Here is a 27,479-nt window from a genome sequence, read left to right on the forward strand (position 1 = left end):
ACATATGATAACACATCAGAAAACGGGTTTTGCGTAATTTATTTTATATGTTTATGCTATACAATAAGTGTATATGGTTCTAATTAATTCTACTTTAGAGTCCTGGAAGAATTTCATACGCAGTTAATCTACAAGTTTCAGAAGCTGGGAATAAACGTAATTCTTTCTGCTCCTTACAATTGAATCATGGCCCTGATCGCGTATCATGGTTTGAAATAATATAATTGTTCGTGCGTGGTCGGTTAATTCAATTCATTCCTAAATATATTTATGAATCATTGGAACTTTGCATTTCCTGTGAGAAGAGTAAAAAATTAGTATCTTCAAAATTGTAGGGCATATCTCGTAGGGTACATCGCGTGGTGAACGCCTCTCCCTATTTCCTGAGAAATTATCGATTTTGCATACCGCAAATTGGGCTAAACTCGGCCGCTGAAGTAAACTTAAAAATAAAGAAAAGGGGAGGATTTAAATATTAATATGAAGTTCATTATTTTTCCATTTCTTAAGAACCGGTATTTTCTTTATTATTTTGAGTCACAAATAGTGCTGATGTTATGGTTTACATTTTTATGGTAATTTTACAGCTTTTTACATTACATTTCCAGTTTTCATACATAATGCCTAATTTTAACTTATCCTACCTATAACTTTAAATGTCAGTAATGTATTACAGTACATTCAGCATCACCGCCCTGCCTTTTGTTGGATCTGAAATCTTCTAGAGGGGCCTATTGTTTCACTCCTTGACTGGTGAAACAGTCTCTAGTTACTTCATTTATTACTCAGAATGCTGGATCTAATTTTACTTATTTCATTTCCATACTTATCAGTCATTATTTTAATTACATGGGTGCTGATCAATACTGCCATTCATTTCACTTTCATTATCGTACTTATTGTTAGTTTAGAAGATGTATCACATAACAGTTTTTGAAAGAATACCTCAGTTTCATTTTGAACAACTCGATTTTGTGTGTCTTATTACATAAGCACTTTTTGTTTCTTTTCTAATTATTTTAAGTTTTCACTGTTTTCTATATTCAGCCTCAATTCTTTTCGTATCCGAACTTGAAAATACTAATAACTTAAAACTTCATAATTTAACAACTGCAGACAGTCATTTTAAACCTGTAACTTGTGTACTAGTTCATTTCAACTGATAATAATAACAATAATAATAATAATAATAATAATAATAATAATAAAATTTCAGGTATTTAACCAATAAGTTACCAATTTTTGCATAGAACAAGTATTATTTTGCTTTGAGATGTTATGCGCTGCCATGTAAAATTAAGTACGGTAACTTACAAGCTTTAATTATGTGACGCACATGTGAAATAAAGCTTGACTGGTATATTATAATCAGACAACCTTACTACCTTTTACTAATTAGTTAATTAATTACATCTTGTTCGCATATGGTATAAAAATACCTATTGTTCGGATATATAAAAATTAATGTAAAATGTTTCTCATAAATGCACATGTGTATAAAATTTCTCAAATTTTCACAGCTTGAGTATGGTACTAATCCCAAAAATTTGCCATCCAGTGCCATGGCTCATGTTTGTCCATGCGTAAATATGGCCCTTTGTTGATGACATCTTCTTCAATCCATTCCAGTTTTGATATACTAGTACTGGTTTGTGAAATTAGGTATATTAACTACTGCGGTCTGCTACTACAACAAACTACGAAAAAGTGACAAATCCCATCCAATTTCCTTTGATGTACTGACAAGCAATGGATCACATACAAAGCAAACCAAATGACTGGTTTACCTTTGCTGTACGTCCACATGTTACGAATTCAGTCAGCAAATGCATTTGTTCATTGTTCGGTCGCTATATGGGCTTAAAACTAGTGTTGTGGGATTTAATCGATTACTCTAATCGATTAATTGATCAATTACTAAGATTGTAAGATTAATCGATCAAAAATATTTAATTGATATTCCTCTCTCGGAAATTGCTTACTTAAAAAGCACAATAATACTGTTATTTTTTTTATTGCAAAGCAGGTAGCGTATGGAAAATCTTTGCACAAACACTTCAGAAAGAGATGGAAATATGAGGACAGTGACCTAGTCTACCTCTATTGAAAGTTGAAACACAATGCGAAACCCTTATTAAGTTTTATGGTTTTCCAAGAAAACTTTCACCTTGTTGTCAGCTCATCTTCCTAGCATATGAAATACATACTTTTCTGGGCTTGTCTCCCTCATCCATTTCAAAATAGCCATGTCTATACTGTGTCCAAGTGAGAGCATAACTACCTTCTTCTCTTTTTAAAATCTGGTAATTCAATTACAACAGGACCCAGTCTTCTGTTTCGACCGCTGTACTTTTGCAGTTGCAGTTTCTGTACTGAGTTGGTATATGAAGGTTGTGTGTTTAGTTTGATAAAGAAAAAAAAAAATCAGTTTTCTGTGGTTTGTGAAAAGTGTAAACTCCATGTCATATTAGAATTTGAGAGGCAAACTTGGTGAAATGTTAGGATTTAAATTAAACGATCGTGGAGAAGTGCTTGACAGAAAAAAAGTTTTTCGTGTTTAGTGATGCAGGAAACATTGTTACTAAACATAGAGCGGCACTTAATTCAGAGCATGTGAATGCACTCACATGTTTAAAATCATGGATGAAGCAGTATTAACTAAGTGAGTCTTCATACTTTTTGTTATTTATGTTTTCTCAAAAATTCCCAGAGAAATTGACACAAGAAATTATAAGCCTCGTAATAAATATGTTAATAAGTAATTGAAATAGTTGTTCTGTAATATAACGATACAATATATACAGATATACAACATTTAATACTTATGCTAATCATCTAACACAAGTTAAATTTAACAATAATTGAGTGGCTAAGTGCCAGACTTGCCTAAACCACAATTACACTGAAAAGTTATTCAAGTCTAAATTTGGACGTCATTTTTTTAAATAATCACATGTCAAAATAAAATTATTTCTCTTTTACCGTAATTTAGTATGTATCTAGTCCATGTAAAAAAGTAAGTTGAAAAATATCATTAACCCAGAAATGTGTTAACTGTCAAACGAATGATAGGCAAGTTTAGCCCTAAAAGAAATTATATTTCAAGCCCAAACATGTGGCATAGGCAATGTTAGACAAGTTTGGCCCTCATAAAAAATGTTTGAAACCCAAATAAGTGGGATATGCAAGTTAGGTTCAAAAGTATAAGACATTAAAATCATTGCAGGTCAGTGGTATGATGACCGATTTATTGGACTAATTAACAAAGTTACGAACTATAAATCTTTGGAACACAAAGAAAAATATGGAGCTCTTTATTCATTATCCCCGTCAGTTGCTTCCATGTCTGGATTGTTGAAACCTTCTCCTTCTACTTTCAGATTTCGGTAATAATAGTGGTAAATTGGAGGGATATATTTTAGTGACATTAAATCTTTCTTTTTCTCTTTCGTGATTGGCCGACCTCTGGGATACAGGAACTTCAAGTTCTGAGAAAAGTTTCGCGATGAGCGCCCTCAGAGCCCTTCCCGTGCTATATCAACCACATCAAAATCTATGCAGTCAGACACACTGTTTGTTTTGTAGAAAAGATTCTTGGGTTCATCTTTCCGAAACTGTAATCATCGAATCTTGAGCCATTCCACTTTTTGTTTATTTTCTAATATCTTTCTGTTTGTTATTTCATTTTCTAAAGTATCTCAACTATAGAATAGTTCGCTAGTCATACGATGGACCTGAAATTTTGGATTTCTTTTCTTCGCATCAGCTATTACTCTTTCCCACTTTTCAGGAACATATACTTCTTCGTGATAGCGTTTACACCTCTCGATGACTCCAAAGTCTATGTCACAGATATCAAAACTGTGGCCAGGAATGAAAAATTTTTGATTGCTCACTTGAAGGGTTGGATGGTTTTGGCAATACATAAGATAAGAAGAGAGCTGTTCTGCCCTCCACAGCTGTCACTATAGAGTGTAAGAACTTTGGTTGTCTGTGGGAGAAAATTGTTGATATGATTGAGAAGGCATGCCATTTCGAACTCCATAGTCATCTAAAATGACAAAATAAAATGGTACATGTGGTGACATAAGCTGTAAATTTTAGCCAAACAACAACAATTATTCGTACTTAGCACTAAGCTTGCCAAATCAACCTCATCAAGGGATTTTTATAGATTTGATTTCGTAAAATACTACTTTTAAGCATGCAAACAGAGTTAAACTTGCTTACATTATAAAATATTAACTGAAAATATCCACCAAAAATAGTGCCTAACCCTCTGCATTTCTTATGGGTTTTGAAAAAATGTAAGAGACGAACTTGCCTAAGCATCACATTATATAAACTTTGCAAAAAATACAATTAAAAATAAGAAATCATCCATTAAAATATACTTATTACAAAAATTACTTACCTGATGAAGTCAGATCACCATAATTGGGTTGATAATCTTTGTCAGCATCACTGTTATCTTCAAACATGTGACGCGTGCTGTTCCAAAACCCTCTAAATCAATTCGAGGAAATTTTTCAGGAAACGAAAAAAACTTTTACTGCTTTTGTTTTTATTTTGAAATGACTGATTTTTTTTTCTGGTGAACTTAACTTGAAAGTAGAAAACATAAATATAATTTTTCATATAAATATTATAAATCATATTGCCAAAAATTAATGTTCTTTTTTGTTCTTGTAGTGGGTTTTGGAACTCAATATTTATTTGGAGGATATTGGAAAGGAACAAAATGTATTTAGCAGATATTGGAAAGGAACTTTAAATATGTCAAGTTTTAGACACGAGATGAAGCCTATGAAAACAAAGATTTCAACTCATTCAATCATAAATGTTCTGCCCATGCGCAGATCTTCCACTGCAAACCCAGCATTCTCCAATCTTTTCTATTTTCTGCCATCCTCTTGTTCTCCGCATATCATCGGTATATCTTAATGTCATCTATCATCTGATATCTTCTCCTGCCCCGAACTTTCCTCCCATTCACCATTCCTTCAATGGCATCCTTAAGTAGACAGTTTTTTTCTCAGCCAGTGAACCAACAAATTCCTTTTTCTCTTTCTGATCAGTTTCAGCATCATTCTTTCTTCACCCACTCTTTCCAACACAACTTCGTTTCTCATTCTGTCTGTCCACTTTACACGCTCCATTCTTCTCCATATCCACATTTCAAATGCTTCTATTTGTTTCTCTTCATTTCATCGTAATGTCCATGTTTCTGCCCCCTTATTTTCTTTTTTTTTTTAATTTTTTGTAGAAATTTACTCTACTTTTTTCCCCTCTTTATCCATTTTTTCTTTCCCCCCTTTTTCGTTTCTCTTTCTCTGTTTTCTGTGTTCCGCTTTCTTAAAATAGTACGTACACAACACCCATGCCCAAGGCGGGACTCGAACCCACAACCTTTCAGACCATGCGATAGAGACGTTCCGTGCCCCTACCGCTTGTGCCATCTAGGCCAGCAAATATACAATGGCACATTGATTATTATACTATTCACGTAAATAATAATGCAGATTGAAGATAAAGAATTACTCAAGAAACAATCTATAATAATGCTACAAATTTGGATATGGTGGACTACGTGTTCGAATACATACGAAAGTAATCATTACTCAACTCTTAATAGAACACTGTTGAGCTGAATTCCAAGAGAAAAATATCTTCAAATGTATGCAACAATCACATATATCACAATGGAATCCCAGCAATAAAGAACATAGAATTCAGTCCAGGATTTACTTTGAACAATCTCCTTATAAATACACATTTGCTCCTACAGCTTCAGGTCGTCACTTTCATTGACCAAAAATATCTCCAGACGTATGCATTAAACACAAATATCATAATGGAATTCCAGCAATAAAAAATAGAACTCAGTCCAGGGTTTACTTTGAACAACCATTTCATAAATTGACATTTACTAATACAGCTTCAGGTGACCAAAATGTTTCCTTCGTCTTCTTCTGCTTCCTCTGCTTGCTCTCCATTTTCATTGATGAGATGGGCATAAAATTCCAGATCGTTGTTTGTTTTCCACAAAGGACCGAAATATTTTGAAAAAAGTTTATCAATATCTTGAATTTTCTCCTTTTTTACTGTCACCCCAAACTGTTTTCTTTGCAACTGCAAGTCATGGATCGCTTCTCCTCATTTCAAAAGACTTCGGTAAACTCCAAAATCGTTACGATAGTGGCATTCTCCTCTCATTAATACACCTGATTTCCCTTTTTGAAGAAAATTCTCTTAGAAGGGGCTAAGTTGAAAATGCTTTCAGCACCAGTGTCACTCCTTTCCTTCCAGCTGCTCACAGGAACATCATATCCTAGCTTCTTAACAGTTCCTTCTTCTACATGAATTCTGATGTATTCAGAAGAATCAGTGATCATATTTATTTTCCTTATTCTTCTTCTAATCTACCAAAGACCCTACCTGGCGGGAAAACATGATAAGGCATACCAAATGCCAGATCTCACAATCAGTAGGCCTGCACTACTAGAATATGCAAACAATAGACACTGGCTATAGAGGATATTGGAAAAGTTGCTTGGTATTTAGAGGATATTGGAAAAGTAGAGATTGGATTTAGAGGATATTGGAAAAGTAACTATTTTTCAAATGAATTTTTTCACTATATGCAGAGCTCTTTTGAACATTATCGAAGTATAGGTCAATAGAGTGCATTAATCCTTACTATAAAGAGATAAAAAATAATTTTGGTGAAAAAGTGGATTTAGAGGGTTTTGGAACTGTGCGCCTCATGTTATGAATGGACTTCAGGTCTAACTCTTCATATACCATGTTTGTTTGTTGCTTAGGCAACTATGTCGCACAACTTGCGTCTAGAGTCTAACCTATCAAAAGCTTTCATCTGAGTAAATAGTTAGAATTTCACTCGCCAGGTGGCAGTGGTGTTACAGTTTTCGTATTTATAGAATATTTTGACACTAGATGGGGGCAACACTAAAGCCGAAAAATAGAGATGTGTATTGTTTTATTAAGTCTTGCTGCTTTACACTCTATTCCCTGAGGAACATTCAGTAAATATGTTAAAGGTTAAAAAATATTTGGCAAAAAATATTAATTTACAAGCTGTCCGACAGGGAATATGATTATTGTAGGTCTACTAATCAAAACCAAGTAATTGCAAACGGAAAGAAAAACCATAATTCTGATGACAAAATGTAGGCCTATTCTGATTTCCTGAAATATAATGATTTAACACAATATACCATTTTATGAGGTCAAGCATTGGTCTGAAAATGTCGATTCCTTAACATGTTCTCAAATACTTCAAAACAAAATCTCATCTAGCTCTGATAGAAATTAAAAATCAGAAGAATTCAACACAAGGCAGTGATACCAAGCTGAAAAGTTATGTTTCCAATAATGTACGATGCAATATAGTCTCATAGCAACACTTCATTGGAGAGGAACAATATTTCAAGATATAATTCTCATAAATTAGATGCCACTTGTGCAGATCCCATTATGTAAAATTTATCCTCCAACAATTTGATGAATTCTGGAAAGAAACAGCTAATGAACGATTTTCTAAAACAAAAAATACAACAATTAAAAGATATAATTAGCCACCTACCCATTATCTCCTGGCTTAGTTGCTTCATAGGTGGTGCCTTGTTGGTATCACGTGTGACCTGTCTTCGGACAGTTGACTAAACAACAACAAAACAAGGGCTCAAGATGTAAAAACAAGGGATATAAAATTATGCCTTTACTGAAATCAGACGTTTTCCCTAGGACTGGTATTTAATTTTAATATTAGGATAAATTACTATCTTGGAAATTTCAAGCTCATAGGGAACTTGCACTCTAAATATCATGCAGTCGAATACAGGGGCGTTTTAAATGAAAATAATACTAATTGATCTTATTTCTCATTACGAATGTCATAACAATAGAAACTTGTTAAAACTAGGGTTGCCATAATGAAGAAACAAAGAAACCAGTACAGTACATGATTCACAAGTCAATTTGATCGACAGGAAAAAACGTATGAATTTATAAGAAACTTGTATATATCATTTACTTTTCACATTAATATCACTTGTTTACTTAATGTGGATGAGACTGACCACTTCAGTAATACACTTTACCTTATCTAGCACACTATTTGGCATGCAATTTACTTTATTACCATTTATTTTAGCACCACACCATTCATGTCTGTATATCACCGTCACAGAACCTCTCATAGTTCTCAGAACTGTGAAGAGAAGGAAGGATGAGTTTGTGAAGCTAACTGCACTTTACATTATACTCTATCTGCAGATGCATTTACTAACTTAAGTGATAATTTGTTTCTTTCTTGTATCGACTGGCCATTCATCAAAGAAAATGATCTTTGAAAGTTGGTATTATATCCACGTAGAGAGAAATAACAATTCTACCATTTGCAGCAGTTCTAAGTACTGCACTACGAAAATACAACTGTGACAAAAATTTACCGAGATTTCGTGTGAAATCATATTTTTAGAAATTTCCTCTTTGTTGTGCAGTAGGAAAAAATTAAATTTTATCACCTAGTCAGACAGAAGGCTCTTACTGAGTTCGTAAGATGTATTATCTTGCACCCATTTGAGTATCATTTGAACACTATCTTACAAATTACTGCATTTTTCCAGATTTCTGTCCGACTTCATTCAAAATCATGGACATCAGTCTTTTCTCCCTACACTATAAAGCCATGGACTGTCCACAGCCCTTTGTTACAACCCAATGCATTTTCTCAATTCTCATCAGATCATTTTAAAGGGATATGTGTTTACATTCACAAAAGTAAGCTCTTGAAGGATGTTTAATTTACATTCAAACAATATAATTTATTGTAAACAATAAATGCATAATATTCTAAATTGTAAAACTTTAATTAATAATATAATTTGTTTATATCTACATTTTATACAGTTATATTACTGAATCATCAATCAATGCAGAGAACTTAAATTGTACAACGAGAGAGTGAACTGGGCATCAGCAGAAATATTTAAATGTTCCTTATTAATGTTGGAATATATTTGTGAGATGCCACAGAAACTAGTGAAATGTCATAAGTACGCCTCAAAATTGATGTTTCTATTTCGATAAATAAGATAAATTGATGAAATCAATAAACTGCTGTAATGAAATTGAAAACTGGCAAAGCTATAGGAAGTTTTACAGGTTTTCTCGATTGCAGGATGCCCTATACGCAAGGTCATGGAGATTGTGTCAGTCTTCAGTCTGGGCAATGCACACACGTATCTTTGTGGCTACTCGGTGCCAAAGGTGAGTGTAAGCTCACGTCTATCACGTGTGTTGTGGGGGAAAGGCGTCATATGACACAGCTTCTCTCTGATGGTGCTGACCAGCCTGTACAGCTACCACAATGCCCCTGATGTATGGGACGATCCCCAGCCAGAGTGAGGATTTTGATTACTTAAAAAATTATCTATAAAAGACCCAAAAAGTTATATTATAATAACTAGAACCCGGAATTTTAGGTGCTAAAAGTTAATATTGTTCCTCGCTATAGTTTAATATAAAAGCCATGCCTCCACTTCATTGAAATCCCATTCTTGTCATTCAGTATTTTCCCTTCGGTACTGCTAAAGGTCTCTAATCCTCTTAACCACCATTTACAAACTAGCGCACGATTTACAAGATCATTGCCATACCTCCACTTCATTGAAATGCCATTCTTGTCATTCAATATTTTCCCTTTGGTATCGTTAAAGGTCTTTAATCCTCTTAACCCCACTTACAAATTAGCACACGGTTTACAAGATCCATTGCTCAGTCCTTCTGACTTTGTTGTCTATTATTACATATCGGACTCTTGTGAACTAAGCTTAAAACTCTCCTCACGGGCATTACGCCTACTTCTATTCATCTACACTCAGTGACATTCTTAACTTTTAGGACATAAAATTCCGGGCTCTAATAATGACCTAAAATGCTGAAAAAACAGACCTAAAAACAAACAATCCTATACATAAGTAGTCAAAATACTACCTTAAATTAACAGCTCTTCAGACTGTCTACTATGGTATTCCCATATAAAAGTATAAAAATTTCCCACACGAACACAAATTTTTCCACAACCTATAGTGTGAGCTACAATAAAATATTAATTAGGTCATAATTAAACGTTCAGCTACAATAAAAGAGAAGGGTGGATGTACCAACCACCAAATCTCCTCCACATCTAGCACAGTGTATCCCAATAGCGGAAACTAAAATGGATGCTGGTGACTTCAAAGGTGCTCTAGTTCAATTCTTTTATTTGGAAGCAAAGCGTACAACTTAGCTGAGAGCTTCATGTGCTATTCTATTCTCTTCTTCCTTTTGACATGACTATCGAAAAAATCCCTCCAAGTTCTGCATTTGAATGAGGTAGTGTCAGTACAAATTTTGCGAGTTTTCCTATATTGGGAAATGTTACTTCGTCATTGAAGGCTAGCTTAAATTACTAAAAAAAAAAAAAAAAAAAATCATTTTAAAATTGAAAAATGATAAAAAATGCTCTCTAAATTTAAAAAATGACTTCAAAGAATTAAAACAGCGAAAAATGACCTAAGAATGACAAAAACTCTACATTTCTGTAACCAGCAGCTCATATCCAAAATGTATTTATTTACAGGCATTGCAAAGGATGTAAAAAAAAGAAAGATGACATGTCATCAAAATCCGTATCCTGATCGTAACCATAACCATTTATTACATGCATCATGGGACACGTCATATTTACAAACTAATAGAGAGTTAGATAATACACAAGAGTATATCGCCATATTCATCTTCGTGGACTGTCCTGGCTCAGTATTCCAACATTTCCTCAGCCTTACCAAATTTCTTCTATAATGTGTCCGACATTTCCATGCTGATTTTGAAGGCGACCACTGTTCATCCTTTTCACATGTTCACTCCACTTAGTTTTATATTTTATCTGCTCATTGACAGGTTCGTGTTCTAATTATTTTCTTATTTCATTTCTAATCTGGTCCACTCATGAGCATCCTTTTATTGCATGTAAAAATTTAATTTCACGTTAATCTTCACGTTAATTACATTACCCACCATTCACTTTCCTGAGAAGTAAGTGTCGTCATACATTTGTAAAATTTTAGCTGAGCTGCTTTTCTAGTTCATTTTGCCCATAATCTTTTAATATTGTACTACACATTATCTGGTATATTCTATGAGATTCCTCACTAATCTTAACAGCATCAAAATGACAATAGAAGAAAAAGCACTGATTCAATATGAAAAACTTATCAGATTACCAGGAAACAATTGGCATTCATACAGTCCCCTCTGTAGATTGAAAACTCAAAAAAGTTTCATATCCATTGTTCAAGAATTAAAACAGAAAATCAATATCCCGAATTTAAAAGAAAACTTACAAATTAAACCAAACCCTTTAACTCTATTAAATATAGAATAAAATCTAAATTTAACAGAAGAAATACTGAAATCAGAAGTAAACACTGAAATAATGGAACAATTGTCTTTAGAGACAATATTAGGTACCCTCCACAAAACTGGCTTCATTTATACACCGACGGATCCTTGATCTTCAGAGAACAAGGTGCCGGTGCAGGTGTTATGTGCTGTCTCTTCTCACTTTATAGATCTCTTGGGTATGGAACAACATGTTTTGATGGAGAAATCGTTGCAATAAGTGAAAGTCTCAGGAATCTTCTATGCCACATCAATAAATTTAAAAATGCAGTTATATTGTCAGATTCCAAAGCAGCTATTCTATCAATAGTCTCTAAACACACACCTTCATCTCAAACAGCAGAAATAACTAAAATGCTCTCTCAATTAATATCACTCAATAAAAGAATTGTATTCCAATGGATACCATCCCATTGTGGAATCCTGGGAAACGAGAATGCGGATGCTTTAGCAAAGAAGGGCAGCACTGCTACTTACAGACCTGTTACTAAATCTACGTATTACTCTGTTAAAAGATTTATTAAATCTACATACTTAGACTTCAACAAACAAAATTTGATAACACAATCTCAAGGGAAAAAAATGGAACTCTTTGCATCAAAATCCACAGTTAATTCCCGATTTACCACGAAAATCGCCTGTAGCTGCATTTAGATTGGCAACAGGCCATGATTGTTTGGCCAAACACCTGCATAGAATTGGAATATATCAGTGCCCCACCTGCCCATTGTGCAACTCAAACCAAGAAATGGATTCGTAACACCTCAAAATCTGTGCTTCATTGGCTGGTCATGATAATATCTTTGAAAAATATTGGAGTGGGAGAAGTCAAATGACTTTGTTGTCAAACGCCTGGCATTAGAAAACAACAACAACATTATCTGGTATAGCAGAGGAGGCAAGATCTGCCCTGCGACCTTATCATGTGCAGTCACCAATGGGTATGAAGGATCAAGACAGGTTTTAGTCTGAGATGAAATTCCATGTTGGTAGATTTGTACAGTGGCGGCTGATTGGCTGAGGCAAGTGAGGCTGGGCCTCAGTCACGTTGTTTTCTTAAACTCAAAATTTTAGTGGTTTTTAGTCGTATATAACATAGCTATTATATTAGTTCTTTCAATGAAGCATATAGAGTTGTAGAAGTAGAAAACCTTGTGATGTATATAGACCTGTCTTGCAGTAAAATTTGTTCCTAAAGCCAGGATCACTCGTGCCATGTCTGGCTTCTGCATTTCCCCGGGTTTTAAGGTTGCACTGGGAAAGCTGAAACTGAGATACATTTCTTGTGGCCTCGTGGCCTAGCAGGTATTCCCCCACCCATCAGCCTTCACTTCTCCCATTCAGAACCCGGTTCTTGTCAATGCCTGTCTCAAGTGTCGATTGGGATGAGAATAACAGTGGTGAATCGTCATATGGTCCACTGTGGTTATGTGTTTCGGGAAAATAGAAGTCTTATGGCCATGCCGTAATAGTTTTGAATTTTGTCCGTAACTGAGTCAGTTAGCCTGCCCAAGGATGATTTATGTAACATGTTTCTAAATGCTACGTACAACATAATTATATTATATTATATTATTACCCATTTCAGCGAGTACTGACGACCACTGCAAAATACTACAATTTGGTCCAGGGAGCATTATCTTTTGGCACAAGGATGATTTATGTAACATGTTTCTAAATTATTGGTAATTGTGAATTACTAATTCTGCAGCAAGACCAATGTGCTTTTTTACCTCAAGAGATATCCCACCTTTGCCACAGCCTTCACAGAATACATTATTTTGCAGTACACTAGATAATATGCCAACATCTATAACCCCATTGGTATCCCTAACACTGTGTTCTTGTTTCAGGGTTTCATACCTGATTTTAGAATCTTCAAGTTTCTTTCTTGATGCACAGCCATTATTTCCAGATTCACTATGACCACATGTGCTAGAGGGTTGTAGTTAGAATTCACCTTACTAACAGTGTTCTTACGTTTACCAACATTTCTTCTCTTTTTAAATACTTTCAAACTACTTTTGTAACCCATATTGTAAGAATATATCACAAAATGCACCTCTATAATGCAACTGAACTGTATCGTAACACAATTAATAATAGAACTCTGTACAGCACGTCTATAACATCACAACACTGTAAACAAATTCGTTGCTACGAAACAAAGCACAGACGGTAAACCAGGTGTGCCAATACACATAAATTCCCTATAATGGAAAAATTTCGCACATAAGGCGCAAAATTTGAAACTAACATAGTAGCACAGTATAGAGAACATATGTTCTCGGTATACCCAAATTAGAAACCTAACCTAATTAATGTCTGGTTAAATCGGTTATCTGCTTCCAGATTTCTTCTTTTATTTGAAGACCTCCCCGGAATAAGGGCATAACGAACAAAACTGTAAATTCATGTTTCAGTAGAAAGGAAAATTATTTCAGGAGCATATTTCATTAGTGCTTTATTTACTATCACAATCATTTCACTAAACAGGGATAAATGTTTATTCAGCCATTGAGTTCAGTTTATTGTTATAAATAAATGCTTTAAAATTTCTATTCCTCCCTACATCACGTATTTTAATAATTTGATGTTACATTCCTTTTTTCCGTCGACGTCTTCAATTTAGTATTATTATAGTTATCGTCTCGTGAGTCATACTTATTTGTATGACACCAAAAAAGTTCAATGGCCGATCTGACATATTAGAACAATTTTGCTAAGTTTTCTGCATTTAAACAGCTGAAAAATGTTTTCCCGATGTCTGTGTGTAATCGTAATCGTTGACAGAGGTCGAATGTGTCTTGAAAAATTCGCTGGGCTAGCGACCAGAGCGAGAAATGTGTTTACCTCGCGCGAGGTGAGCGAGAAACTCGTTGTAGTGTGTGACGTTCCATTTAAAACAATGCTTTCGATTAAACGCATTTCTCGGCACACATTTCACATTACACATTTCTCGGTATAGTGTGTAACCAGCCTAAGATCTATGGAATACAATAAATGAAATTGCATGTCAGAGTGCATAGTGTGTGAATGTTTTTTCTATTCAACTGTGTATGTATTTGCTAATTTTTATGTTGCGTTTTTCAAGTACAAATTAAAAAAATTAGGGGGCTTCTCTGAATTTTAGGGGATTTTTAATATGACATAGGGGAATTTCTTGTTCCTTTATTGGTGACACTGGTGGATTGTACACTGCCTTTTGGATCACATCCTATGACAGCCGTTGTCTACGACTGAGACGATCCAGCAGGCAGTGGGTTTGTATTGTCATGTGAATAAATATGTTTTAGAGGTTAGTGTGTAGCGCGTTAGATATCCCCTGATCAATGTTCAGTAAACTCGAACAATTACATAGAAGAACTGGTAAGAAAGGCGTTGGTCGTTACGATTACTTGCAGCAATTAGTCACAGAGTTTGAGGATACGAACTCAACAGGTATATACTATTGGTATCTAATCAGAATGTACATAGGTAAAATTGGATGAAACTAGTGCTGAGGTGATTTCGGAAGTGAAAAATCATTGAATTTATAAGGCATTTTTTTTTCGTAAGCCTACCTAACCTGCTACAAATTTATATATGCAAGATCTATAAGCTAAGTACGATGAGAACTGCTTCAGCGCTAGTTTAGTCTACTTCCAGCCGTCAGAAATTCTCGTGTCAGGCAAGATAAAGTGCTTTATCAGAGCAACAAGTGTCTCCTTGTCCCTCGATTTCACCCTAACTATAAAACAGTCCTGAATTCCTCTCAATACCTCCAAAAAACCCATATTAGCAAACTTTAGTTCCCTAACACTCTACCATATTTCCTAGTAACTAAACGAGATTAATCAATTTCGACAACAGTTCCAGATCCACGAATTGCTTTTGCGTTGTTCGTAATAATGTAACAAACCTCACGAATATCCGTAATCACAAACAGTATTAATATTTAAATCTATCTCAGAACTAGCTACTTCTAAAGTCAAACCACGTATAAATCAAACCAACATTTTTCTCAATTGTTGGTATTCTTAGTAATATGCGTTCTCTTACGACACGCTCCATAAACAAATATAAATGGATAATTAGGTTTATCATTCCTCTTACAAACTCTTACTTTACACTTCGCACCGCGATCTACACACACTTTCATTTCTTGTGGAGGAATTAAAGCAAACCTTCTACAAAAACTGAAACAACTATCCGCTTCCTTCAACTCACTACCCATGGAAAACTATGTAAAACATTTATTACGAACACTTCCTCCCGTACAAGAACTTTCTGTCATTACCGATCACCAAATGAGACACTACGAACACTTTCTTCCGCCATAGTCGATCACCAAATATATGGCACAAAGCTTACACTCGAACCCGAACTTGTATAACGAAAACAAATCACAGCCTTCTAATATGCAACTAAACGTAAAAAAAGAGCCACCTAGAATCAAGTTAATAAATTACTTCCATCCAAACGGTAATATTACCAGTAATTCTTTACATTTGAGTTACCAAAGGAAGACGGATATCAATTCATACCCACTTACTGATCAAAATGCGTATGTGGAAGGCATACCAAAAGCCTGAAGAAAGCAAACCTAACTTATCACTGATACTCGATCTTCGAAAACTCGCTTTCTATCTAACTTACATGTACCACCAAAAAAGCTTACATGTGATCCTGCCTTCCACCAGCCACCACTTTCATAGCAACTTTCCACCCTTATTTGCGATGTGAAATTGGCGTCGTTACTCAATTTTTCTTTTGTTTAAAATACGTATGACTCTGCTGGAAATCAAGTACATAAATACGTTTGTACCTTCACGTGGTAACGCAGTTGTAAAGAATATGCCCCCCCCCCCCTCCATACAACAGCCCATGGGTGATATCATGTGGAATGGCCGTACAGTTTCCTACAAGGCAGAAATTTCAACTTAATACAGATCTTAATAAGTTTTACAGTTTAAATATATATGTCATACTTTTGCAGAAATTCACATAAATTGTCTTAAAAGATCTATTTGTATGCATGTTATAATTTATAATATTATTTTTTATATTCATGCTATTCCCTTTTATTCAAAGCTTTTGAAAAATCTTGCTTTTGTGGAAATTCACCCACACAGGATAAAAGATGTTTACAACTAGCAACTGAACACTTTAAAATAAAGAGACCCTGTATTGCATTTTTCAATCATCCAACCGAAGAGGATAAAATTATTGATTAAAATTGCAACGAAAGGTACAAATAATTCCGTAGATCTATATAATAATTCCTGTGTGGAGTTTGTCTCCCATCAGTCATCTCCCCAGGTGGCGGATAGGGGCGTGCTCATCAGATTTGATAGGTAATGGGGAAAAGTGTTAAACAGAATAAACTGACAAATGAAATTGTGAAGTTGACCAGTCCTCCCTTTCTAAAGCAAATATATAAGTTTGAACTGAGGAAATCATGATTGTATAAGGCAAATTGATTATTATATCATCATCTTCTGTGGTGTTATGGCCCTTTCAGTTTAGCTTTGACCTTCTCAAGAACACAAAAATAGGAAGAGAAATCGTCTGCTGCTCTTGGAGTGAAACACAGTTACATGCTTTTGCCGTAAATAGGTTATGTCCAATTATAGGGAAGGGTCACTGGGTGATGAAACCAGGCAACAAGATCAGGAAAAGAAAAATGTAAGTTTCATGTGTAACATGTCACGTGCGGTTTTCCACGCAATCCATCTCCCAGCATATTGTATACCATGGATCAATTATTTTTCCCTAGGGTCAGGACTGATGGTAATATCGCAATAAAGGGGGTTTGGGGGTCCAAATATTCACAAAACCTGACTTGTTCATTTAAATCACGAGAGCTTGAGAATGTGGTAGTGAACATGTTAAACATGTTCAGAAATAGGCATATATAAAAAAAGAATGTTGGGCAATTTCAGCATGTTCTGGATTAGTACCTACATAACATATTACCAGCATCAACTCAGTTCTTTGGATGGGTGATACTTACTTACTTATTGGCTTTTAAGGAACCCGGAGGTTCATTGCCGCCCTCACATAAGCCCGCCAATGGTCCCTGTCCTGAGCAAGATTAATCCAGTCTCTACCACCATATCCTACCTCCCTCAAATCCATTTTAATATTATCTTCTCATCTACGTCTCGGCCTCACCAAAGGTCTTTTGCCCTCCTGCCTCCCAACTAACACTCTATATATTGGATGGGTGATTCATGTACTATTGCTACACTTAGGAAAGTTGCAATGTTAATCCTAATTTCATACAAGAAGACTCCACATATAAACATAATGCAATATCCTGCTTCCCAACTACTCATTGATCCATGTTCACGCCAGAAAATGAGGCATACATTGACACGTATGGAATAATGAGAAATGATGTGACATAATAGAATTATTTTAAACAAACAACTTAACATGAAGCATTGAATGGATGCGGAATTTTTACAATAATATACTTACATTATGAAACATCCACATCAGGTAATGGACTGTTTGTAAAGTGTTTTTCCTTATGATGTTTATGTGCTGAATTATCAACAACTGACTCAGCCATTATAGTTTGCACTATTACTGTACATATGTTACAGGGTGTTAACAACACGCAGTTTAACACAGCACAACACTGACATCGTACTGTAATAAAGCACAAGAAGCAAACAGTAACAGAAACTAATTGAGTGATGACGCAACCATAGATAAATTGCACTATCTCCTTGTTATGTTTTTGTCACGCCTCATAGTCAACGGTTGCTTATTGACCCCACCTACAAATCACATTCTTCCTTGACAGCCTTAATTAGTTTTCAAATTGCTTCGAAATATCCCATTTCCTTCTCATATATAGAAAAATAGCAAATTTTCCATTAAGACTTTGAACATTTGTAACATGTGTGCTTTCAGACACAGAACTACTTTAATGTCGCATTCTAGATGCCATAAAGAATTCTTTGTCCTGCAGCCAATAGGAAGGGCTTCAAATACATGCATTTGTTTACATGCAGAGTCTTCTTGTATGGAATGAAGATTAGACTGAGATACCCAATATTTCATGTACATCATTTCCAGATAAATTGACACATAGTGACTAAATATGAACAAGATATGGTCAGTAGTTCAGAATAAATTGCTGAACACTTATAGCATGCTAAAAACCACTTTTTCAGGTATTAAGCATGTTGGAAACTTGCATTTCCGTGAAAATTTCGAAATTTGTTGTATAGTATTACATAAAATAATTAACAGAATAAAACTTAGGTAGTTATAGTGCTTGGAAGTGATGTATTACCTAGGTCCTACTTTGTCAGTTAGTTTATATTAAAAAGAATATAAAAAAAAAGTTAGCTTCTATTTTGTCAACACATGATTGTATAATTTATGTTATAATTTTACTTTCGATTTTAATATTTCACCTGTACTTGGTAACTTGGTTACATTAGAAGTAATTTCAAATAGATTTGCCTGTATTTTCACTTTGTCTAAGCTTTATAACACTAATTCCTTTATTTTTTATTTATTCCAGAGTGTAAGGAACAAGTGCTTGCAAACTTGGCTAACTTCGCATACGACCCAATAAATTACGAGTTTTTAAGAAAGTTAAATGTCATAGACTTGTTTTTAGATCAGTTGTCTGAAGAAAACACAAACTTTGTGCAGTTTGCTCTCAGTGGGTTATGTAACTTAGCACTTGGTGAGTTAAGTAATATTACTTTGTAAACATGTAAATTTTCTACTTATTATTAATTCATTACTATGTATTGAGAATGCATTTATTTATTCTAACGAACTCACATTTTCGTTAATATTACTCTTTAACTTGGAGGTTGCTTATTTAATTTCATAGCTTTTTAAAAGATACCCATACCGCAAGGTAAAGTTCATAAAGAACTTCCCTATGTAAATATTATATATTGCATTGCTTTGTATTATAGGAGAGTAGCCTATGCTGCATTCTATATCATTGCTTTAAATTATGCTGTGTTTAATTATATTGTAATCAAGGTGGATGGAAAGTTAATACGGAAGTTTATGACTGATACTGTGCATTAAATGGAACAAACAATTTTAATACCACTTTGGTCCCTGAAGAACTGTTGGGCCAAAAAAGAATAGTTTGTTACAGTAATAATGAATAGACAAAAAATAATCAGAAACATTTTTCCATTGCAGTTTTTTCATAAATCGAACCGTTTTGATGTAAATTCACCCTGAAGATTTATGCCAATCTATTTGGCATCAGAGAGTTAACAAAAGAGATGAGATCTAGTGACAGCAGGAACTTATGTAAACAAACATAATCTTACTATGCACACCTAGGGTTTAGTTATCTGTAAGCAGTGCATTGATATTAGTAACCTGATGCACTATTAGCCGAACAGCTAGGGTATCGGTTTTCCATGCTGGTAACCCCTGGTTCGACTCAGCAGGTCCAACTGGAATTTGTGGTGGATAAAGACGGTGTTTGGTGGTATGGTTTTGTGGTGTACTTCAGTTTCTCCTATCAGCATTCCACATTGCTCCATTGATCATAATCATACAGTTTTACGTAGTTTGCCTCCCTTTGGTGCACCAAGGGCAACACCTTTGTGGTGGCTGAAATAACTAAATAACTATAGACTTCAGCACACCACCCAGTAGATGGGGACACTTGAATGACGGAAGTTAAGTGCTTGCTATTAGTTAAAATATCTACAGGGCGAACCGTAAGTAATGTCATTAATTCTAGTTGATGATTCCTTTAGTAAAGAGCAACAAAAAAGTCAAATACCATTTTGCTGTGTTTTGAATAGTTTTCCAGAAAAATGTGCATTTTAAAATATATGAATTACGAAATCATGCAAAATGCAATGCTGTGTAAACAGTACAGGGTGCACATAAGGCTCTGTTGCTCTAAGCAACCCCTTCACCTGGCCTATTATGAACAGGGAGGTTAAAGATCATTACCACGTACATTGTTTTTAAAATCCTAAGAAAAAATACGGGTAATATACCATTTAATTTTTTTTGTTTAAACTGTCTTAGAGAGCAAAGAAAGAACACTGCTCATTTCATGTTAAATAATATCTTGTTGTTGTTGTTTAGTCAACTGTCCGAAGACAGGTCTGAATCTCACAAGTGATACTAAAAGGCACCACTTCTGAGGCAACTAGGCCAGGAGATAATAGGATAGGGTAGCCAGTTCCTTTCCCCCTCCATTGCACACATCACCGATTAGCTACATAATATCATCTTGGAAAATTTAAAATAAAGGCTCAATCTAGATTTAATTAAGTGTTCAGAAAATGCAGACAATAAGATATACTTATTTCAAACTAAATTGAAAAGATTCTCCCATTTCGATTGAATATTCTAGAGAATGTAAATAATAATTATGCTTATGTCATGAGGGGAGAAAAAAATTAAGCATTTAAAACTCTAAAAGAAAAAAAGAAAAATATGATATGCTTATTTTACATTAAATGAACTGAATTAATTTTTTTTTAACTCTTCGATTTAATTCTAATTAAATATTCGGTGAACACAGACATAAAAAAAAGCTTACAAATCTAATTGATGATTAAAAAGAAATCTCCGTTTGTCATACTACAAGCATTTCCTTCAGCCAATTAGAAATAGTTTCCTCCCACTTTAATTTTTAAAGTAGTAACTGGTAAACTTACACACAAGAAAGCAATTTTATTGTATGTGTTATATATACATTTCTCATTGTCTCATCCATCTCTAACATTACGCGAGCTGCATCTATCCAGGCAATAACCTTTACAGGATTGTCAGAGTGTATCAAGTTTTAAAGTTCCTTTGCAGAACGAAAACTTACATCTGTTGTGATCAAATTTCTGCACATTTAAAGGACAAAATTAAAATTCTTTCAATCATTTATTATCATAATAGTCTACACTGCTCTCTTAAATTGACTGAGCATATTGGAAATTAATTCAATAGTTTTCCCAAAATACACTATGAAATGTTTCATATAAAATAATCTTTTTCCTGAAAAGGAAGTAAAAACGAGCAAAATTGTATTAAACTTTTTTGTTTGAAATATTTCAAAGAATAACACCATAAAATTAATAATGACATTTCTTATTGTTCACCTTGTGTGTGTGTGTGTGTGTGTGTGTGTGTGTATGTGTGTCTATATGTATGTATGTTTCTCTAGGCACAAGTATTTAAGATATATATTGATATATTAACAATATATTTGTGTATAAAACGACGTTAAAGTCATTCCAGCAACAGTTATATACTGTTAACTTAAACATGTTTTGCGCCTCGAAAAACTGCTAGCCTATGTACAAAAAACCAAAACTTTTTTAGAAGAAAAAAAAATTACAGATTTCCGAAGCGGTTTTTATTTTCTCATTATACAAGCAAAACAATTGAGTATTGACATACCGGATTATAAGAGATGATTCTCAACAGCTTTCTGATCTTTTTTGCATCACATAGGTCTAATTTATTTTTGACCAAAATGTCAAATAGCTGTTTTACGGGATGCAAAGATGATATATTCTTGGAAAAAAATACGTTTCGGCACTGGAGACTGAACCCATGATCTTTCAGTTTAGTATGCTGAGTGCTCTTACCAACTGAGCTATGACGGGGATTCATCGACAGCGCTGACTCGAACGTGATGGTGGTGGTGGTGGCGGCGGCGGCAGCGGCGGCGAGGATGGTGGTGGTGGTTTCTGATGATGTTGACAGGATGACATTGTTGATGACATCACTGAGGAGATGGTAGTAGTGGTGGTGATGATGATGATGATGATAGGAATCTCTTGATTTTTGTGTTATTGTTCACAGATATAGAAAATAAGGAACATATATTACACTGTGGTGGTGTGCGTATTGTGGCTGCATGCCTGTCCTCGCGTGATGAAGATACTGTCCTATCTGCCATCTCTACACTCATGTTTTTAATTACACCCGAATCGAAACCAGGTAAAATTAATAAGTATTTAAAATTATCTGAAATGTCCCTTTTTTATTATTTTTAACATGTTGAATTTACCATTGCTCCATACTTCATTCTGAAGAGGAAATTATCTCCATTCTCTGTAACATTACTGTAATATTATGAAGGATTATGTTCCATATATTAAAATTTGTGTAATTTATGTATACAAAATTAGAATAGTGTAGGCTAAATCTCTTTTATAAATGAATCGATATTCGCATGAACAACATTAGTCCAAAAAAGTCAATTTTACAAGACAGACATAAAACAATTTTTCACCTGAACTGTGAATGCATGCGTGTCTTCAATTGGTGCAATATTAACCTTCCATATTGGGCTACTTTAAGCATAAAATTCAGGATGATACATTTTATTGCTATTTTTCTGCAATTTTTTTTTTAATTTTGTGGACTCATGTTGTTGTGGGAGAGGATTTTGTAAGAAAAAATTGATATAGGCTAAATGCATATTACCAATAAGGAGACCAACATCCAGATTTAACTCGGACAAGTTACTTTTTATTTGCTTTGTCCAGGTGTCCGGAATAGAATCTGTCTGGACCCCCTTTTGTCCGAATTTCAAAGAATTTGCTTGATAATGTTATATTTATAACATGAAGCTGCCATTTTGAATGAAATAACATGTTATGGTATAAAAAAAGCTGTCTTCCTCCTCCTCCTCCCAGCTGATGATGATCCAAACTGTCTTTTTGATGCACTATTAATAATTAGGCCTATATTCTTTTTACATTGCGTAACTTTTAATTTAATTGCTTAATTGTATAAAAACTTTTCTACATTGTATATAGGTTTACTGTAGGCCTACCATACATGCCATCTGCTATTGAATAACAAGACAGATACACAGTACCATAGCTTTTTTTTTTTTTGCCATCTTCTCAAAGGTCATTACAGTCATCTAGCTAGTGAAGCTCGGGAACAATATATTCGATCTTTGTACTATAAGATAGCAATCAAAATTAACACTTTGGAGCCGAAATTTAAATACCTCCATGATACATAGCTGACCAGAATTTAAATGTTGTAATAACTCAGTTTTAATGCATATGTGCAACTGCTAAGCTGTATTTCTGTTTTTTTCAATGATACAATTACTGTTGACTAAAGTTGACACTGGGAGTCAAAAAATTAAGCTGTATTTTCTAAGAAAGGCCATGTTATGATACGAAAAATTTTTGCATTATGGCCATTATGAAAATATGAATTTGAATCGAAAATAACAAAAGATTCAATTTTCATTATTGCATTATTTTTATTTTTGTTTACCAGAGTCCATTTCCTAAGCAAACATTTTTTTACATCATCACCTTCATTACATTGTTGCTCTTTTTCATTCTCTTTACATTTTAAGGGCACCAGGTAGTAGTTTTATTGCATTCTGTGGCTAAAAAAGTATAATTTTTTAATTTAATATTTTCACTTCTATTAAAGATAGGCCTCTGAAAATTTTACCATCCATTAAACACACCTTTTTTAATATAAAAATGTAGGAATGAATCGTATGGGAGTGTTTGTTTATGATTACCAGATTTTTAAATTATGAAGTGCACAGAGAAAAAGTTAAAACATGTAGAGGTACCATTATCTCAGAAATTATTAAAGATGGAGTGATGAATTTCTGCATGCATATACATTTTATGGAGCTCTATTACAGTATTTTGTAAAATTATTGAATTAAAAAATATAGAATAAAAATTAGCAAAAAAATTCCTATGTAAATAATATTTTTATATTTAATCTAAATACAAAAAGTTACATAAGACTTCACGGGCTATGTCAAATAAGGTGTAGTAGACAATGACATACAATTTAGAATCTCATTTGAGTAGTGTTGAATTTTTTTCTGTGCACTTCATGACTTAAAAATCTGGTAATCATCTCCAAAGGATTCATTACCACATTTTTATATTAGAAAAAGTATGTTTAATTTGTGGTAAAAGTGTCAGAGGCCTGAATAGAAGTGAAGATATTACATTTAAAAAAATGATAAGTTTTTAGCCACAGAATGTAATAGAATTACTAACTGGTGCCCTTGATATATTATATTCATTATACAAGAGGAGTTTGCATGTCATTCCTTTTTACTGGAATTAATAATATTGCATTTATTTAAAATGTATGAATTAATTATTGAAAGTGCAAGGTTCGATACTCTTTACATGACCACGTTTTGCACAACCCAACTGGTGGTCCTGCCTTCTCATATTCAGCCTCCTCCTTATCTTATCATATACTGCCATGCGTTTGGTCACAGCTTGTTCTGGCATCTATACTGCAATACCTACAGGATCTTCATTTCAAAACTTCCCAGTCTAAATAAATAATTATTTAAATTGAATTCAATTTAAACAGATTTAAACGTGAATTTAGATATTGAGGGGGAAGTCTGAAACCAGGCTTAATTGCATTTTAGATTTCACTCCCACCCCACTTTGAAATTTGAAATGGCACCCCTATATTTTTTATTTTTATATTTAAATATGAAAGAGCATTCAATTGTTTATACACTGCATTCATTTGTTTTCGCATCTTTTGTTGTCTATTGTCGCCTGGCAACCTGTATTTTTGTTATTATCAATTGATTGTAGGATGAAAACCCAGCTTATTTTATGTAATTTCCTAAATTTAATCAATAAGTATGATTTATCTTCTCTCTTGAAGGGTATACACCATTTTAAAATAATTTAATACACAAACACAACTATTACAAGAAATGCTAAATAAGTTTTTGTAGCTTTATTTTTTTTGGCTCTAATCAACAATAACAAAAATACAGGTTGCCAGACGACGATAGAAAACAAAAGATGCGAAAACAAATGAATGAGATGTATAAACAATTGAATGCTCTTTCATATTTAAATATAAAAATATAGGGGTGCCATTTCAAATTTCAAACTGGGGGTGGCTGAGGTTGGGGGTGAAATCTAAAATGTAATTAAGTCTGATTTCAGACTTCCCCCTCAATATCTAAATGGACGTGTTTTTTTTTTTTAATTGAGTTCGATTTAAATAATTAGTTATTTAGACTGGGAAGCTTTGAAATGAAAGTCCTGTATATAAGAATTGCTACTTCCGCCTTCCTAGGAAGAGACCCGTGCCCCAAGGGGACATTATGGGCTGAACTTGAACTTGATATAAGAATTGGAGTAAATATTTATGTAAATTATTTGTATAATTTCTTTGTACTAATTATGCTTTCCAAACGATTTTAGAGCGAGAATAGTAATAATAAAAAATCGAATTCTTATTGTTGCAGAAATAACAACACCAGAGATTGTGGATTGCATATTTCGATTGTCAAGAAGTCGGAACACACGTCTAAGAAATTTAGCAACCATTTTTCTGGAAGATTATTGCACTACTGAGCAAGTAACAGAAACCAGAGAGATTCATTCTCAGTCTATGGATGTTGCAAATATTCCTCTACCAAAAAACTAATTGTTGATTGATAGACTTCAAGATAAGATTTACACAGTTATTTTTTGACATCAGACTATTACTTTTCATGCTAGTGTCTTAATATGTCTCGTCATATTACGTGATTCTTCATTACATTATCAAACACATATTAAAATTATAGAGACCTTAACTGATAATAAAAGAATAGTTCCTTTTTATAAAAAATCTTTCCATTTCCCCTACGAGCATTTCACAATTTGTGCATAAGTAACAGTCCTTATCAGTAGTACACTAGAATCAGAAAACTGCTGCTTCATACCATTCTTTTTCGGATATAAAATCTGTTACACCCCTATGGTGAATATTCTACGACACAAGAAACATCATGAATCTTCGGGAATTGATGCCAGTTTCTGAGTATTTTGTAAGTTTATAGTGTTGAAAGGTATCACAGTACATGACAAACAATACAACACATATTTGAGACCAGTAATGGCTGTGAATTAATGTGAGAAACCACGTCAGTGTGTTGATATTAAGTGAAAATATTCTTACTTTGTATATTAGCTCGGTATTGCTCCTCAACATGAACATATTTATGTTGATCTTAATTGATAAACTGAGAACAACATGGAAATATAGCCCAAATATTGTAAATAATTTTCATACATTTTGTGCAGTTAATGTAATAGTCACATTTCCTATATGTTTTAAACAAGCAACATCACGTAAAGGAAATAATGTTATTTATAATCAGTGTAAAGGAGTAAGTTCAGAAACAGACAAGTTTCAGTTTCCAATTAAAGAACGGGACAGAGTGACTGAGATCAGAGAAGTTTCTCAAGATGATGTTGATGCTTTTTCTAAATTAACTGGTGATCATAATCCAATCCACACAACAGATGGGGGAAAGACGAAAGCTATTGTACATGGTGCTTTACTTAATGGACTTGTTTCAGGAGTTATTGGAACCAGGTTGCCTGGTCCAGGTACCATGGTAGTTTTACAGGAACTCAACTTCCCAAACCCTTGTTTTGCTGGTGAACAAGTGACAGTCACAGTAGAGATTGAATCTTTAAGGAAGATTATTACATGCAGATTTTGGTGCACTGTTAACAGAGATAAAGACTTAACTGTGTTACATGGATATGCAAAATTAGTTCAAATGAAAAAAAATTCAGAGAAAATGTAATAGTTTGATTCAATAAAAGAACGCAATACAGATGATTTCTTCTTTCATCTCCTCCTCCTCCTCCTCCTCCTACTACTACTACTACAGTAAAACCTTGTTCTAAAACATACCCTCTATAAAAAGGAAACTTGCACAAACGAAAAATAAATTTGGAAACAATGATTTCCTATGTAAAATAATACTTTAAAATGGAAAACTGCCTAATGCGAAAACAGAATCATTTTTGGGCACCATTTAAGTAAAAAAACCTGACTAAAACGAATAATTTTAAGTGTAACTTGCTAAATTCTATCAAACCATTTTGAATTTTGTGATAATACTGTACAAAACATGGGATAATTATTTTTTGTGACTGTATATCCAATGATCTATGGGGATTAAACGATACCTTGGAAGATCTGGATTTCGCTGATGATATCTATTTGCTCTCCCATAGTTT

General features: G+C 33.9%; 1 protein-coding gene across 2 annotated transcripts; it reads left to right on the forward strand.

The window, feature by feature from the left end:
* The first annotated feature begins 17 nt into the window (after positions 1 to 17).
* Positions 18 to 26,434, forward strand: LOC138713616 (armadillo repeat-containing protein 7). 2 transcript variants are annotated; one of them, XM_069845850.1, is made up of 5 exons: positions 18 to 156; positions 9,206 to 9,294; positions 18,995 to 19,162; positions 22,276 to 22,413; positions 25,706 to 26,434. In XM_069845850.1, the coding sequence occupies exons 2-5, from the start codon at positions 9,207 to 9,209 to the stop codon at positions 25,885 to 25,887; spliced, it is 576 nt and encodes a 191-aa protein (XP_069701951.1). In that variant the 5' UTR covers positions 18 to 156; position 9,206; the 3' UTR covers positions 25,888 to 26,434. The 2 variants fall into 2 exon arrangements, with proteins under 2 accessions (XP_069701951.1, XP_069701949.1); XM_069845848.1 differs by lacking the exons at positions 18 to 156; positions 9,206 to 9,294 and adding an exon at positions 14,739 to 14,910.
* The last annotated feature ends 1,045 nt before the right edge of the window (positions 26,435 to 27,479 follow it).

The sequence above is a fragment of the Periplaneta americana genome, chromosome 14 (assembly GCF_040183065.1).
Source record: "Periplaneta americana isolate PAMFEO1 chromosome 14, P.americana_PAMFEO1_priV1, whole genome shotgun sequence".
Classification (NCBI taxonomy): Eukaryota; Metazoa; Arthropoda; class Insecta; order Blattodea; family Blattidae; genus Periplaneta; species Periplaneta americana.